At 37.4% G+C, this 18,174-nt stretch overlaps 1 protein-coding gene across 1 annotated transcript in view; it reads left to right on the forward strand.

The window, feature by feature from the left end:
• Window positions 1-13,735, forward strand: part of LOC100009866 (probable maltase-glucoamylase 2) — a 34,344-nt gene extending 20,609 nt beyond the window's left edge. The window contains exon 15 of the mRNA XM_007504466.2: window positions 10,884-13,735. Coding sequence (XP_007504528.2) covers window positions 10,884-11,948 — 1,065 coding nt within the window. The 3' untranslated portion in view covers window positions 11,949-13,735. The remainder of the gene's footprint in view (window positions 1-10,883) is intronic.
• Window positions 13,736-18,174: the final 4,439 nt, after the last annotated feature.

Genomic DNA, 18,174 nt, shown 5'->3' on the forward strand with positions numbered 1-18,174 from the left:
GGTTCTGCTCCTCTCACTCTGCATCACTTCCTGGAGGTCGTTCCAGTCTCCATGGAATTCCTCCACTTTATTATTCCTTTTTGCACAATAATATTCCATCACCAACATATACCACAATTTGTTCAGCCATTCCCCAATTGATGGGCATCACCTCTTTTTCCAATTTTTGGCCACCACAAAGAGTGCAGCTATGAATATTTTTGTACAAGTCTTTTTGTCCATTATCTCTTTGGGGTATAAACCCAGCAGTGCTATGGCTGGATCAAAGGGTAGACATTCTTTTATCACCCTTTGTGCATAGTTCCAAATTGCCCTCCAGAATGGTTGGATCAGTTCACAACTCCATCAGCAATGAATTAATGTCCCTACTTTGCCACATCCCCTCCAGCATTCATTACTTTCCATAGCTGTCATGTTAGCCAATCTGCTAGGTGTGAGGTGATACCTCAGAGTTGTTTTGATTTGCATCTCTCTGATTGTAAGAGATGTAGAGCACTTTTTCATGTGCTTATTAATAGTTTTGATTTCTTTATCTGAAAACTGCCTATCCATGTCCCTTGCCCATTTATCAATTGGGGAATGGCTTGATTTTTTGTACAATTGATTTAGCTCTTTATAAATTTGAGTAATTAAACCTTTGTCAGAGGTTTTTATGAAGATTTTCCCCCAATTTGTTGTTTTCCTTCTGATTTTAGTTACATTGGTTTTGTTTGTACAAAAGCTTTTTAATTTGATGTAGTCGAAATTATTTATTTTACATTTTGTGATTCTTTCTATGTCTTGCTTGGTTTTAAAGTCTTTCCCCTCCCAAAGGTCTGACATGTATACTATTCTGTGTTTACCCAATTTACTTATGGTTTCCTTCTTTATGTTTAAGTCTTTCACCCATTTTGAATTTATCTTGGTGTATGGTGTGAGGTGTTGATCAATTCCTAATCTCTCCCACACTGTCTTCCAGTTTTCCCAGCAGTTTTTATCGAATAGTGGATTTTTGTCCCAAAAGCTGGGATCTTTGGGTTTATCGTATACTGTCTTGCTGAGGTCACTTGCCCCCAGTCTATTCCACTGATCCTCCTTTCTGTCTTTTAGCCAGTACCAGATTGTTTTGATGACTGCTGCTTTGTAATATAGTTTGAGTTCTGGGACTGCAAGGCCTCCCTCATTTGTATTTTTTTTCCATTATTTCCCTGGATATCCTTGATCTTTTGTTATTCCAAGTGAACTTTGTTATGATTTTTTCTAAATCAGTAAAGAGATTTTTTGGGAGTTCCATGGGTATGGCACTAAATAGATAAATAAGTTTGGGTAGGATGGTCATTTTTATTATATTGGCTCGTCCTATCCATGAGCAGTTAATGTTTTTCCAATTGCTCAAGTCTAGTTTTAGTTGTGTGGAGAGTGTTTTGTAGTTATGTTCATATAGTTCCTGTGTTTGTCTTGGGAGATAGATTCCTAGGTATTTTATTTTGTCTAAGGTGATTTTGAATGGGATTTCTCTTTCTAGTTCTTGCTGCTGAGCTGTGTTGGAGATATATAGAAAAGCTGATGATTTATGTGGGTTTATTTTGTATCCTGCAACTTTGCTAAAGTTGTTGATTATTTCAATTAGCTTTTTGGTTGAATCTCTAGGATTCTTTAAGTAGATCATCATGTCATCTGCAAAGAGTGATAACTTGGTCTCCTCCTTGCCTATTTTGATGCCTTCAATTTCTTTTTCTTCTCTAATTGCTACTGCTAGTGTTTCTAGTACAATGTCAAATAATAGAGGTGATAATGGGCATCCTTGTTTCACTCCTGATCTTATTGGGAATGCATCTAGTTTATCCCCATTGCAGATGATATTAGTTGATGGTTTTAGATATATACTGTTTATTATTTTTAGGAATGACCCTTCTATTCCTATGCTTTCTAGTGTTTTTAATAGGAATGGGTGTTGTATTTTATCAAATGCTTTTTCTGCGTCTATTGAGATAATCATGTGGTTCTTGCTGGTTTGCTTGTTGATGTGGTCAATTATGTAGATGGTTTTCCTAATGTTGAACCAGCCCTGCATCCCTGGTATAAATCCTACTTGATCATGGTGGATGACCCTTCTGATCACTTGCTGGAGTCTTTTAGCTAGTATCCTATTTAAGATTTTTGCATTTATATTCATTAGGGAGATTGGTCTATAGTTTTCTTTCTCTGTTTTTGACCTGCCTGGTTTTGGAATCAGTACCATGTTTGTGTCATAAAAGGAGTTTGGTAGAACTCCCAGAGACACATTTTTTACCATCCTATAATAACTGTGTCATTGCACTATTTTTTCTTATAGTTATTTGTAAGTATTTTTATACATTGCTTTACATAGTAGATGTACTTTGAAAAAAATTCAATTTCATGTAGAAACAATTTTTAACTTTTTAAAAAATTTTGAACTAAGTTCTCCCCCTCCCTCCAAACCTTCTCCCTTCTTGTGAGAGCAAGTCATCTGATATATATTTTACATGTGATATAAATGTAATGTAATAATATAAGACATTTTCCTATGTTAGTCATTTTGTGAAAGAGAACTTTAAAAAATGAAGAAAGAAAGTGAAATATAGTATGTTTCAGTATGTTTTCAGACTTTATCAGTTATTTCCCTGGAGGCAGATGGCATTTTTCATCTTAGACCTTGGGGATTGTCTTGGATCACCATTTTGTTAAGTATAGCTATGCAATTCATAATTGTTCATCATGCAATATTGCTATTAATGTATAAAATGTTGTTATGCACACTTCACTTTGTATCAGTTGATGTAGGTCTTTCCAGATTTTCCTGAAATCATCTTTTTCATCATTTCTGATGGCACAATAGTAGTCCATTATAATCATGTGCTACAATTTGTTTAGCCATTCTCCAATTAATGGATATCCCTTCAATTTCCAATTCTTTGCTCTAAGAGCTGCTCTATTTTTGTACAAACAGTTCAGTAGATGCACTCTTGAAAAGTTGTGAAGACCAAATTCATATATGTAGAATCACATTTTACAGTGATTTTCTATGAATTGTTTATCAGTCACATCATTCTTCATTGGACTATTTTTTGTTGTTGTTTTTTTTCGGAACTAGAGAAAATCTCTAATTTATAAATGACATACTTAGGAATAGTGGATTTTCTGGGAGTGGGAGCAAGGGAGGAGGGAAAAGAAGTGTTGGTAAAGCCCCCCTCACATATGAGCTGGTGGTTCAGGAAATTTCACTTCAGAGTCCTTGTCTATCAAGTGGATATTAGATGTTTCTGATTCAATGCAGCTAATGATTGACCCAGAAGATCATCTCTTATGCAACTATAGAGAGATATCCTCTTTAGAAGAGATAGCATAGCTTACTGGTAAAAGGGAAATTTTGGAGTAAGGATATTTCATTCAAGTCCTCCCTTTGTTATACTAGCTAAGGGACTATGGAACAAATTGCTACATTCAGTGATCCAGGCAGCAACTTTCTTTTTTTTTTTTTTAATATATTTTATTTGATCATTTCCAAGCATTATTCGTTAAAGACATAGATCATTTTCTTTTCCTCCCCCCCACCCCCCATAGCCGACGCGTAAGTCCACTGGGCATTAGATGTTTTCTTGATTTGAACCCATTGCTTTGTTGATAGTATTTGCATTAGAGTGTTCATTTAAAGTCTATCCTCTGTCATGTCCCCTCAACCTCTGTATTCAGGCAGTTGCTTTTTCTCGGTGTTTCCACTCCCATAGTTTATCCTTTGCTTATGAATGGTGTTTTTTTTCTCCTGGATCCCTGAAAGTTGTTCAGGGACATTACACCGCCCCTAATGGAGAAGTCCATTACGTTCGATGATACCACAGTGTATTAGTCTCTGTGTACAATGTTCTCCTGGTTCTGCTCCTCTCGCTCTGCATCACTTCCTGGAGGTTGTTCCAGTCTCCATGGAACTTCTCCACTTTATTATTCCTTTGAGCACAATAGTATTCCATCACCAACATATACCACAGTTTGTTCAGCCATTCCCCAATTGATGGGCATCCCCTCGTTTTCCAGTTTTGGGCCACCACAAAGAGCGCAGCTATGAATATTTTTGTACAAGTCTTTGTGTCCATTATCTCTTTGGGATACAGACCCAGCAGTGCTATGGCTGGGTCAAAGGGTAGATATTCTTTTGTCACCCTTTGGGCATAGTTCCAAATTGCCCTCCAGAATGGTTGGATCAGTTCACAACTCCACCAGCAATGAATTAATGTCCCTACTTTGCCACATCCCCTCCAGCATTCATCACCCTCCTTTGCTGTCATGTTAGCCAATCTGCCAGGTGTGAGGTGATACCTCAGAGCTGCCTTGACCTGCATCTCTCCGACCACAAGAGATGTAGAACACTTCTTCATGTGCTTGTCAATAGTTTTGATTTCTTTATCTGAGAACTGCCTATCCATCTCCCCCGCCCATTCATCAATTGGAGAATGGCTTGATTCCCTGTACAATTGACCTAGCTCATTATAAATATGAGTAATTAAACCTTTGTCAGAGGTTTCCATGAAGATTCTTTCCCAATTTGCTGTTTCCCCTCTGACCTTAGTTACATTGGTTTTGCCTGTGCAAAAGCTTCCTAGTTTGATGTAGTCAAAATTATTTATTTTACATTTTGTGATTCTTTCTATATCTTGCTTGGTTCTAAAGCCCTTCCCCTCCCAAAGGTCCGACATGTATACCACTCCGTGTTTACCCAATTTACTTATGGTTTCCTTCCTTATGTTCAAGTCACTCACCCATTCCGAATCCATCCCGGTGTAGGGCGTGAGGCGTTGATCCATTCCTAGTCTCTCCCACACTGTCCTCCAACCCTCCCAGCAGTTTTTATCGAATAGTGGATTTTTGTCCCAAAAGCTGGGACCCCTGGGTTTATCGTACACTGTCCCGCTGAGGTCGCTTTCCCCCAGTCCACTCCACCGATCCTCCCCTCTGTCTCCCAGCCAGCACCAAATTGCTTCGATGACTGCTGCTTTGTAATATAGTTTGAGGTCTGGGACTGCAAGGCCCCCATCATATGTGTTTTTTTTCATTATTTCCCTGGATATCCTTGATCTTTTGTTCTTCCAAATGAACTTTGCCATGGTTCTTTCCAAATCAGTGAAGAAGTATTTTGGTAGTTCAATGGGTATGGCACTAAATAGATAAATAAGTTTGGGTAGGATGGTCATTTTTATTATATTGGCTCGTCCTATCCATGAGCAGCCAATGTTTTTCCAATTGTTCAAGTCTAGTTTTAGTTGTGTGGCGAGTGTTTTGTAGTTGTGTTCATATAGTTCCTGTGTTTGTCTTGGGAGATAGATTCCTAGGTATTTTATTTTGTCTAAGGTGATTTTGAATGGGATTTCTCTTTCTAGTTCTTGCTGCTGAGCTGTGTTGGAGATATATAGAAAAGCTGATGATTTATGTGGGTTTATTTTGTATCCTGCAACTTTGCTAAAGTTGTTGATTATTTCAATTAGCTTTTTGGTTGAATCTCTAGGATTCTCCAAGTAGACCATCATGTCATCCGCAAAGAGTGATAACTTGGTCTCCTCCTTGCCTATTCTGATGCCCTCAATTTCTTTATCTTCTCTAATTGCTACTGCCAGTGTTTCTAGTACAATGTCAAATAGTAGAGGTGATAATGGGCATCCTTGTTTCACTCCTGATCTTATTGGGAATGCATCTAGTTTATCCCCATTGCAGATGATATTAGCTGTTGGTTTTAGATATATACTGTTTATTATTTTTAGGAATGACCCTTCTATTCCTATGCTTTCCAGTGTTTTTAATAGGAATGGGTGTTGTATTTTATCAAAGGCTTTTTCTGCATCTATTGAGATAATCATGTGGTTCCTGCTAGTTTGCTTGTTGATGTGGTCAATTATGTGGATGGTTTTCCTAATGTTGAACCAGCCCTGCATCCCTGGTATGAATCCTACTTGATCATGGTGAATGATCCTTCTGATCACTTGCTGGAGTCCCTTTGCTAGTATCCTATTTAAAATTTTTGCATCTATATTCATTAGGGAGATTGGTCTACAGTTCTCTTTCTCTGTTTTTGACCTGCCTGGTTTTGGAATCAGTACCATGTTTGTGTCGTAAGAGGAGTTTGGTAGAACTCCCTCTCCGCTTATCATGTCAAATAGTTTGTATAGTATTGGGGTTAATTGTTCTCTGAATGTTTGATAGGATTCACAGGCGAATCCATCAGGCCCTGGGGATTTTCTCCCAGGAAGTTCCTTGATGGCTTGATGGATTTCAATTTCTGATATGGGATCATTTAAGAATTCTATTTCCTCTTCTGTTAGTCTAGGCAGTTTGTATTTTTGTATATATTCATCCATTTCTCCTAAATTGGTGTATTTATTGCCATATAATTGGGCAAAGTAATTTCCAATGATTGCCCCAATTTCCTCCCCACTGGAGGTGCTGTCCCCCCTTTCATCTTTAATGCTGTGAATTTGCTTTTCTTCCTTCCTTTTTTTAATTAGATTGACCAGTACCTTGTCTATTTTGTCTGTTTTCCCAAAGTACCAGCTTCTCGTCTTATCTATTAAATCAATAGTTCTATCACTTTCGATTCCATCAATTTCTCCCTTCAGGCAGCAACTTTCTAAAAATATAAACTACAGAGGAATTGTTGATTTGTATCAATGGAGAAGTTTCCACAATGGGAATTCCTCACAAGTCCGCACCCTGCTTCTAGATCTACCTCCCATATCAGGCAAAACAAAAGGAAACAAATTCTCTATATGAGCGGTAGTGTGGAAATGGTACTTAATTTAAGATTTAGAAAATTAGATGTGAATCATTGCCAGCTATGTGATTGGTCAAGTAATTTGATTCATTGAACCTCCTTTCCCTCACTTATACAATGGAAATGAGATGTATGGGTTTTCAAGAAGGACTAGCACCTCTGGTTTTAGATATTGCTGAGCCCTTTTCAGGGTTGTTTATCCATCTTTGGTGTTCATCTGGTACAGAACTCTCGCCAGTGGCTCCAATAAGTTCTTACGGGACCAACTCAAGTGAAGAATCTTGGCAGATGGGTTAAATCAGGTTAAGGGTATTCAATGGGCCACAAATCTTGTGGTCAGTTAGGGGAGTATCTACTCTGAGCATGTAGAAAACTTTCCTTGGTAGAATGGGAGAGTGAGAATGCTTTGTTCCAGTGTCCATAAGGGCAGCTGAAACAGAGCTTAGAACTTGGTGAGATATCAAAGATGCCAAGGTTAACCACTGCATCATTGACCACCTCAGGACTGGCAAATTGTCCTGCTTTTGTCTTGCCATGGGACTTGGATGGTTCTGGAAGACAGGGAGAGGCTGATGACTTTGTACAGCTCACCTTTACTTAAATCCAATTCATGCACAAGTCAAGACATCATCCCATCATGTCATTGATCCTTTTTAAAAATGAAGGACAAACAATAGCAGCAAGAATGAAGATAATATTTTTCTATTATTTACCTCATAAAATTGTGAGGAAACCATATTATAAAGCTTACAGGGCTATATAAAAAAATAAAATATATAAAAAATAAGTCCTTATCTTGTCAAGGACAGTTGCAAAAAGGTACTTTCTCTTATTCTAATGTAGAGTTATCAAGTTACTAGTTCTTAAGGACATCTAAATTAGCTTTCAATCAATGTAATTTATTAAGCTCCTACCAAGTGTCAGTCACTGTTCTAAGGAAACAAAAAGAAGCAAAAGATAAGCCTTGTCCTCAAGAAACTCTTCCATCCACTCTACCTTTACAGGGACCATCCTCTACAAAAGGTAGTCACCATTCTTCTTGCTATATGAGGATAAATGTATCCTTTGTTCTAAGTTGAAACCAAGAATACATTTGGCTGAGGGAGAAATGGTACAAAGGGCATAGATGAAATAGGTATAACCATAGGTACCATAAGATGTTTGTTGAATTGATTTTGTTAAATAATGTAAATAATTGAAATTCTATTCATGTTTATATTCACATTCATTGAAGACTAAATAGACTTTTATGGCAATGGCATTAGGACATAGCCATTCCTCATTACATTATTTTTCATGTCAAGAAAGAAAAAAAAATTCTAAATTCTAAACATCTGACTCATAGATGAACTTTTGAAGTACAACCTAGTTGGGGAACTGCCTATTTACTGCAAGGCCTAGAGGTTACTCTATGCATGGATCTCTACTTCAAATATAACCTCCATCACTATAGTCACATTGAAGGTTTTTCTTCCCCTAATACCATCCTCACTCTCTATCCTAATCCCTATCTCTAGCTCATTGAATTTTAGTTTCCCTAATGAGTTTTTTTGGTCCCCAAAAGTTTGAGAACTCCTTGCTATTGTGGGTCTTAAAAAATATTGTGTCTGGGGGACTTCATTTCCCAGCATTCTTTACTCCTCCCGAGGTCCCCTTGTTTTGCTTCCCTGTCTTGTGTCCTGACATGGTTTTGTTTATAAATTTTGCTGAAACCCATGTTATGGGGGTTTTGGGGCTTTTGCTTTGGCTTGAGCTCAGCAAGTGTGGGTCTCTGTCTCTTTTCTCTGCATCCTAGGCTGAAGGAACCCCTTTCTCTCTCACTTTGTTGTTATTAAAATCCTATAAATTTAAATACTTAGAGTATTCATTCATTTTTAGTGTTACACAATAGAAAGATCATTCTTTAAAATAATACTTTACTCACTAACTTAGAAAAATAATCAATCCAAACTCTTTCCTTTTTTACTATTTATTTAGATATTATCTTCTTACAAATAGGGACTCGTTTAACTGCTACACTCATTGTATTTGCTTCTTTAGTGCCTAGTACAGTATCTAGATCTAGTAAACATTAATAAATACTTAATAAGTATTTGTTGATTGATCCTACAATTTTCTGAAAGTCATGTATTTTTTATTAAAATTTATCTTTAAAATGATTTAAAAATATTTTTGAAGACCAAAATCTAATGAAATAAATCCCATTCCATGTGATTCTTACCATCGTACCTTAAAATATATATATATGTATATATATATATATATATATATCAGTATCGTGCAGTATTTGTTTTTTGTAATCCATCCTACATTACATATGAACTCAATTCTGTTCCTGACCCATTTCTTCCCTCACCTTCTAACTCAGTCACAAATTATTATGTGTCTATAGTCTATCTTCAGTTGTTAGCCTCTAAATCTGAAAGATGTATCAGTGGAATTCTTGTTGGCTGATCAAGTCTCCATTATGGACACACCTGAGAGAGTAACTGTTAAGAAAGGGCAATGAGAGTTTAGAGTCTGATCTGGACAAGAAGACAATACCCGGGTTCTAGCATTAGTTTTTTATTTTGTTGGCCACCTACTTTTCCTTAATTCAATCTCCTTCCTTGGCTTCTTTGACATTGCTCTTTCCTGGTTCAGTGCTAGTCAACAATTAAGTTTATTGTTATTATGATTCTGTGGCAGTCATTATGCTAAGTGATGAGGATCCAAAGAAAGGTAAAAAACACTCTCTTCTCTCAAGGTGTGCATAATCTAGTGTGGCAGATAAAACACAAATATCTATCTCCAAGTAAGATATAAATGCAGTAAACTGGGAATAACCTCAGAGGGCTAAGAAATGCTTCATTCATTCATTTATTTATTTATTTGTTTGTTTGTTTGTTTTGCAGAAGGTAAGACTTTATCTGAGATTTAAATGAAGCCAGAGGGAGAAATTAGAAGAGAAAAAATTTCAATTATAAAAAAGTAGCCAGTAAAAAATCTCAGAATCAGGCGACAGAGGGTTGTGTGAGAAACAGCAAGTAGGCAAATGTCATTGGATAACAGAATATGCAGAAAGCAGTAAAGTTTTAAGAAAGGTAAATAGGGTTCAGGCTATGAAGAGCTTTAAAAGATATATAGAGGACTAAAGTTGAATCCTAGAGGTAAAAGGGAATGAGTGGAATTTACTGTCTGTATGTATTTATGTGTGCACACATGCACAATGTGCAAAATATTGTTAGATATGTGTCAGATCACTTGGACATCTGAGGGAGTGATTTTGCAGGTTACGACTGAGAATTAGATCTGTAAGTGTTAAAATTAATGGTTTGGCTAAATACATGAAAATTATAAATCTATTATTTACAAAAGAGGTAGATAAAGTGAAAGCAGAGAAATACAAAAGGGTAGAGAAGACATTAACCTATCTAACTAAATATTGTTCCAGTGGTTGCCTCAGCCAGGACTTGTTAACCTTTAACTAGAATTAAACTATCTCCAGAAGACAGGAAGGGAAAACCAGCTATCCACTCATCCAAGTTCCCTCCAAGATGCAGGTCAAGATGATGCCTGGAGCTGAAGGTGACTCCTGAGGCTGACTTTCTTCTTTGAAGCTGACTTCCTTCTTGGAGTGACTCTCTTCTTGGAGTCCACTCTCTTTAACCTCAGAAATTTAGGGCCTTTTATAGTGGCTTCTTGTCTCCTTCCCTCTTCTCAGGGGTCAATCACAGCAGCTAAATTGTCTAACACTGCATGGGGGGTTCACAGTTTCTGAGGGTGTGAACTCTTACAAGTTGGTTTCTGAGAGTGTGAACTCTCTTGTGAATTTATAAAGGGAAGCTTCTGACTATTTGAGTTAGAAAAAAGGGTGGTGCTCTCTAAGAATCTTGCTGGCTTCTCACCTAGCACTAGGTAGGGTGTGAATTCACTAAGTGGTTTGCGAGCTCATCTACCTAGTTCAGGCTTATGTTGATTCAAAGTGTTAACTCTAAGTAGGCAAAGAGAATAAAGGATTCCCTTTTCACAAGTGTAAATACAAAGAGAACAAAGAATTTCCTTTTACAGTCTGACTTCTCTTTGCTGTATTAGAAATTATTAAAAAAAAAAGATATTGACAACATTTTCTTTCTTTTTCTTGTAGATACTAACCATTCTGTTGACTGACAAGATGATCAGCCTGGAAAAACTAACTCAGGTTACTTGGATGGGTTATGATAGTGTGACTACTACTACTCCAGTTACCCCTACTGGTACAACAGGCATTTTCACAACAAGTAATTCTTCTACCACTCATTCCACGACGGAAGTGAATCCAAACATTACTACCAACACTGCCTCTTCTACTAGTGCTATGGCTTTTACTGTTGTTACTGATACAAATCCAAACACCTTTCCAATAAGCTTATCATCCAGCACCAATGCAATTACTCATTCTACTACAGAAACCACAATTCTTGACACTATTACTACTACTAATACGAGCTTTGGTGATGCTAATACTAGTACCACTCTTCCTCCTCCAAACACCTTTCCAAAAAGTACATCATCTACCACCAATGCAATTACTCATTCTACTACAGAAACCACAACTCTTGACACTATTACTACTACTAATACGAGCTTTGGTGATGCTAATACTAGTACCACTCTTCCTCCTCCAAACACCTTTCCAAAAAGTACATCATCTACCACCAATGCAATTACTCATTCTACTACAGAAACCACAACTCTTGACACTATTACTACTACTAATACGAGCTTTGGTGATGCTAATACTAGTACCACTCTTCCTCCTCCAAACACCTTTCCAAAAAGTATATCATCTACCACCAATGCAATTACTCATTCTACTACAAACACCACAATTCTAGACACCACTACTACTAGCACTGTTCTCCCTACTAGTCTAATTACTATGACCAGTACTAGTAATGGTACTTCTACCACTACTAATACTAGCTTTGGTGATACTAATATTAGTACCACTCCTCCTCCTCCAAGCACCTTTCCAATAAGTATATCATCTACCACCAATGAAATTACTCATTCCACTACAAACACCACAATTTTAGATACTACTAGTATTAATACAAGTCCTGTTCCCTCCTCTAGTCTAGTCACTTTGAACAGTATTAGTACTACTAGCAGCAACAGTACTAATAGTACTAGTACTGATGATACTAATACTAATTTTTCTAAAGTATAGTACATCTACTCCAAGTGCTTTTCCAATAAGTATTTCATCTAACACTGATATAATTATTCAGTATACTACAGATAAAATTCTAGACACCACAAATACTAGTACTAGTGCTGTTCTCCCTACCAGTCTAGTTACTATGAACAGTACTATTAGTAGTACTCCTAATACTTCTAATACTAGTACTGGTGACACTAATACTAGTACTTCTATTACTCCAAGTACCTTTCTAATAACTATTTCATCTACCACTGATATAATTACTGACAATGCTACCGAAACAATTCTAGACATCACTTCTACTAGTACTAGTGCTATTCTTCCTTCTAGTCCAGTTATTATGAACAGTACTAGTATTGATACTACTAGTAGTAATAGTGCCAAGGATTCTAATACTGATTATTCTAATGTTACTAGTATAACTACCTCAATACCTTTCCAATAAGTATTTTATACACCACTGATAGAATTACTCATTACAGTAGAGACACAATTTTAGACACCACTACTATTAGTGTTAGTGCTGTTACCCCTATTAGTCTAGTTACTAAAAACAGTAATAGTCTTACTACTGCTAGTACTACTAATGCTAGTACTAATGATATTAACTAGTATTCCTACTACTCCAAGCTATCCAATAAATATTTCATCCACCACTGGTAGAATTACTCGTTACAGTACTGACACAATTCTAGACACCACTATCATTAGTACTAATGTTATTTCCCCTTCTAGTCCAGTTACTATAAACAATTCTAATACTAGTTATACTAGTAGTAATAGTACTACTACTACTGGTTATTCTAGTGCTAATAGTATTACTGCCCCAAATACTTTTCCAACAAGTATTTCCTCTTCTACTGAAAATATTGCTTACTACAGTATAGCCAAAATTCCAAACACTATTATTACTAGTACCCATGCTATTTTTTCCTCCTAGTGCTGCTGCTGCTACTAACACTAGTACTGCTACTGCCCCAAGCATCTTTTCAATAAGTATTTCTTCTATATCTGATGTAATTACTTATTCCACTAGAGTCACAGTTCCTAACACCATTACTACTAGTGTCAGGGCTGCTTCTACTAGTCCAGTTACAATCAGTAGTACTAATATTAGCACTAGCACCAGTAATACTAGTAGTGCTAGCAATACTAGTACTAGTAGTCATATTACTACTCTAATCACTTTTCTAACAAATATTTTATTTACCATTAAAAATGCTACTTTACATTTCATTACTACAATGACAACAATGACTATGAAGGGGACTAATTCTGGTATTCTAGTTATCATCAATAGCATTACTTCAAATTCCACTATTGATACTCTAAATACCACTTATATGTATATTTCTGTTATAATACCATTACAGATAGCACAATTCTTCATGTCACACAAAATCCTGGAATCATGGGCTCAACTAAAAAACAATACAGTAACAAATATGGAGGCTACTGTAAAACCAACTACGATAAATTTGACTAATGTTATAGCTTTAGACACCATAGATTCAATTTCCACAAGTTATACTATAGATTCTATAAATGTTACAACTAATATTGCAGACATGCCCACATCTTAATTGACACCACCGATATCACCATTACAAATACAGGCATGCCTCAGAGGTATTGAAGGTTTGGTTCCAGAACCACCGCAATATCACAATGAAGTGAGTCACATGAATTGTTTTGGTTTGTCAGTGTATATAGAAGTTATGTTTACATTATACTGTAGACTATTAAGAATGCAATTGTATAAAGTCTAAAAAAATGTACATACTTTAATTAAAAATATTCTATTACTAAAAAATGCTACTCCTTATTTGAGCCTTCATTAAATTGTACTCTTTTTGCTGGTGGAGGGTCTTGCCTTGGTTTTGATGGCTCCTAACTGATCAGGGTGTTGATGAGGGCTGGGGTGGCTGAGGCAATTTTTAAAAATAAGGAAACAATGAAGTTTGCCACATTGGTGTGGTAAACTCTTCACTTGAACACTTCAATGGCATTGTTAGATTATTAACTGAACTAACTTCAATACCATGGTATCTCAGAGAATAGGGATGCCTGGGAAGGGAGGGGGGGAGGCAGAAAGGAGAAAGGGAGGAAGGGGGGGAGAGAGAGAGACATGAGGAAAGGCTTGTTGTTGGAGCAGCCAGAACACACAACACATTCATTGATTAAGCTCTCTATCTTATGTGAGTGAAGTTCATGGTGTCCCAAAACACTAACAATAGTAACATCAAAGATCATGGATCACTGATATCCATAAAAATAAATAATAATAATGAAAACGTTTCAGATATTGTAAGGATTGCCAAAATGTGACAGAGAAATATTTGTGAGCATAGCCTGTTGGAAAAATGCACTGATGGATTTTCTCAATGCAGGGTTGTCACAAATCTTCAATTATGTAACAAGCAAACAAACAAAACACAGTATCTTCCAAGCACAGCTTGTAGTATAATGACTGCTATAGTCACTACTCGAATAGTAGTGCTTGTAGCAGCCATTGAAAGTATTTGTGGGGAGTGGGAAGGGGGATAGCTTGGTGGAACAGTGGAATGAGAGCCAGAGCTACAGAAGAGAGATCCTGGGTTCAAATTTGACTTTAGACATTTCCTAGCTATGTGACCCTGCACAAGTCATTTAACCCTCATTGCCTAGCCCTTACCACTCTTCAGCCTTAGAACCAATACACAGATTCTAAGAGTTAAGATAAGAGTTAAAAATAAAAGAGACTACAGGCACTCTAAATATTGCTACTATAAATATGACTGATTCCTACCACAAATATCGATCATAAGAACATAGGATCCTTGGTCTTGAGCTGGAGGTACTTCACCTATTTCAACCACCTAGTCCAACACCCTTATTTTTTAGATGAGGAAATTGAGACCCAGGAAGGTTAATTGATTTATTCAAATTCATGCAGGCAATAAACATCAAGGGTAGGATTTGAGCTGTCAACATGGAAATCTAGAGATCCCCAGTTTATTTAGTTTAAGTATAGAAACCCCAGGTTTTGACCTTGTCACAGGAGAGTTTCCCCCTGAGGGAAGGTCCCTCTTCACCAGACAGTGAACTTCCTGGTAGTTTGGGTGGGAACAGCTAATCCCATCCAATATTGAACATCCCTTTTGTCCCAATGGTTTCTTCCCCCTAGGCTAAAGTCCATGACCAAGGTGACCCAGCCCTAGGCTGAGTCTTTCCCTTTTGTGTCCATTGTAGGGCCCCAGCCCCTCACTATTATTCCTGTCCGGAACTCTTCATTTTCCTTTCTTACCATTGTAAAGTCAATCAACTGTCCCTCTAATCCTAAAGCCCCCAGGTCATCTAGAGTGGTATATAGGTTCTCTAAGTTCTTTTGTTCCTCGGAGTCCATCCTGAGTCGGTGGCACTCCCAGGGGCTGGTGACCAGAGCGTCTTGACTCCGGTGCAGTCTTGGAAATCAGCTCTGTTGTCGTAGTAGCAGCGCTAACCCCTTTTCCCTTGATTAAAGAGTGATTTTGACTATTTAATAGTTCTGTGTTTTTTCCTAGTTGACAGAGCTTAGGACAATTAATCATCAACAGGTATTTATTAAACTCCTACTATGGATATGCCAGAGAGAGAGAGAGAGAGAGAGAGAGAGAGAGAGAGAGAGAGTTATTTGTAACAGTAGGAGGGGTCATTGACTTAGACCTTAAAATTTCTCCCCTCAAGTCTCTTCCCTATCTACTCAATGATCCCTGAAATCTCCTTAGGGAGCACAAACCCAGCTATTATGTAAATAGAGATAAAACTTGGAATGGAAATCCTCTTAAGGAAGGGAAACATCGTCTTAAATCCACCCTAGAGTGTAAATCAGTAGTGTCATGATATCATACACTTTCTCAGTCATTAGTTTTTGATAGGGGATGTGCCATGTTTGCTTGAATTAGATAAAGGCATTTATTTACAGACCAAGGGATGGAGGGATGGATGGAGGGAGGGAAGGAGGGAGAAAGAGGCAGAGAGAAAAAGAGAGAGAGAGAGAGAGAGAGAGAGAGAGAGAGAGAGAGAGAGAGAGAGAGAGAGAGAGAGAGAGAGAGAGAGAGAGAGAGAGAGAGAGAGAATGAGAGCACCCAGTGATGAAAAGAAAAAAAATTAGGCCAATTTAAACAGGCTTGGGAAAGGTCACAGGATCATAGGTTTAGAGATGAAAGATATGTTAGAGGACATCTAATCTAACCCTCCTCATTTTACAGATGAAGAAATTGAAGCTCAGAAAGATTAAGTGATTTATCCAAGGTGACACAGATAGTTAAAGATAGTTAAGTGACAAAGCTAGGATTTGTACAAGTGAAGAAACTCTATTGCCCAAGATCAAAAGACTCAAGATTTGAATTCAAATTCTTTGATTATAGCTACAGTGTGTTTTCCATTACACCATCTTGTCTTCTTATGCTATTTTGAATTTAGAAAGAAGACTCTAAAGGGCTTAAGGAGGGCCAGAAACATAACTTTAATAATTTACTTCTTTGGGGGAAAAGGTAGGAGAAAAGGGAAAATAATAACAATATGGATCACCAGGCATCTGGACTAAACGTTTTGGCAGTTAGAAGATCTAATCATAGGAAGCAGGTTCTAGATTGCTTGATGTTGCATCTTAGAGTTTAGGGGTTAATATCTTTATTGAAGAATGGGAAGATTGAAATCATACCATGTGGGAGAAGTGTCTTAGAAGGCAGGTATTTGAGTTTTATCTCTGATCCCTCCTTAATCCCAGGCAGAGATGCTAATCATAGTGCTTCCTAGTCTCCCTTCTCCTCCCCTTGCAATATTTACTACCTTCCTTCTCTGACTTTACTGCTTGTCAAGGTCACAACTGTCTAAGACTACTACTATTTCTTCCCTTCTTGGTCCTAATATCTTCCTTGTCTTTGGGATTCTGCCTTCCTCATCAAAACTGCTGACTTCCCAAGGGCAAGGGCTTTGGTTTTCTCATTAGATAGGAAATGCCTTTAGGGTAGGATAGGATAGGGTCCAATTCCTCCTTCCTCTGAATATCTTGCTATTCAAGAGAATCCTCAGAATCCCAATTCTGGAAGTGAGTATCTCTTTAGGTCAAGTCCTTAACTTTTTTCTGTCTCATAGACCTCTTTGGTAGTCTGTCCCCTTTGCAGAATAATGTTTTTAAATACATAAAGTAAAACCCATGGGATTAAAAAGGAAATAAATTATAGTGAAATACAATGGGATTTGCTAGTCTTCCCTGTGTTATACTTTATACATTCAGTTACTCCTTCCAATCCAACATGTGGAACTTTGGAGAACCCATTTCTAGCCTTACATGACTAATAAAAGTTATTCTAATTGACTGCAAGGGATTTGGAAGGTCTGATGACTCAGGTAGTACTGAGTTTAGGCTAAGTTAGTATACAAAAGGGACAAAACTGATCTCTGAGTTTCTTTCTGCGAGCTGATAGGTGGGAAGTAGGACAGCTGCCCTTCTACTGGGCTGCTATGCATCTGTCTCTGATTCTCTTAGGTTTATTCTTTCTTGATTTTAGGTAAACAAGTATTCTGAGAAGAGCTCAAGTGACCAGAGGATCAATCAAAGGTCCTACTGACAAGTGGAGTTGGTATCCCAGTCTGCCAGAGATGTATTGGCCAACAATGGAGATGCTATTTTCTTTTCTTTTTTCTTTTTTTCTTAAAATATTTTATTTTATCATTTCCAAGCATTATTCATTAGAGACAAAGATCATTTTTTCCTCCCCTCCCCCAACCTCTCCCATAGCCGACGCATGATTCCACTGGGTATCACATGTGTTCTTGATTCGAACCCATTTCCATGTTGTTAGTATTTGCATTAGAGTGTTCATTTAGAGTCTCTCCTCAGACATGTCCCCTCAACCACTGTAGTCAAGCAGTTACTTTCCTCGGTGTTTTTACTCCCACAGTTTGTCCTCTGCTTGTGGATAGTGTTTTTCTCCTAGATCCCTGCAAATTGTTCAGGGACATTGCATTGCCACTAATGGAGAAGTCCACTAGGTTCGATTGTAACACAGTGTCTCAGTCTCTGTGTATAATGTTCTCCTGGTTCTGCTCCTTTCACTCTGCATCACTTCCTGGAGGTCGTTCCAGTCTCCATGGAATTCCTCCAGTTCATTATTCCTTTGAGCACAATAGTATTCCATCACCAACATATACCACAATTTGCTCAGCCATTCCCCAATTGATGGGCATCCCCTCGTTTTCCAATTTT

Source organism: Monodelphis domestica, chromosome 5, assembly GCF_027887165.1.
Source record: "Monodelphis domestica isolate mMonDom1 chromosome 5, mMonDom1.pri, whole genome shotgun sequence".
Lineage (NCBI taxonomy): Eukaryota > Metazoa > Chordata > Mammalia > Didelphimorphia > Didelphidae > Monodelphis > Monodelphis domestica.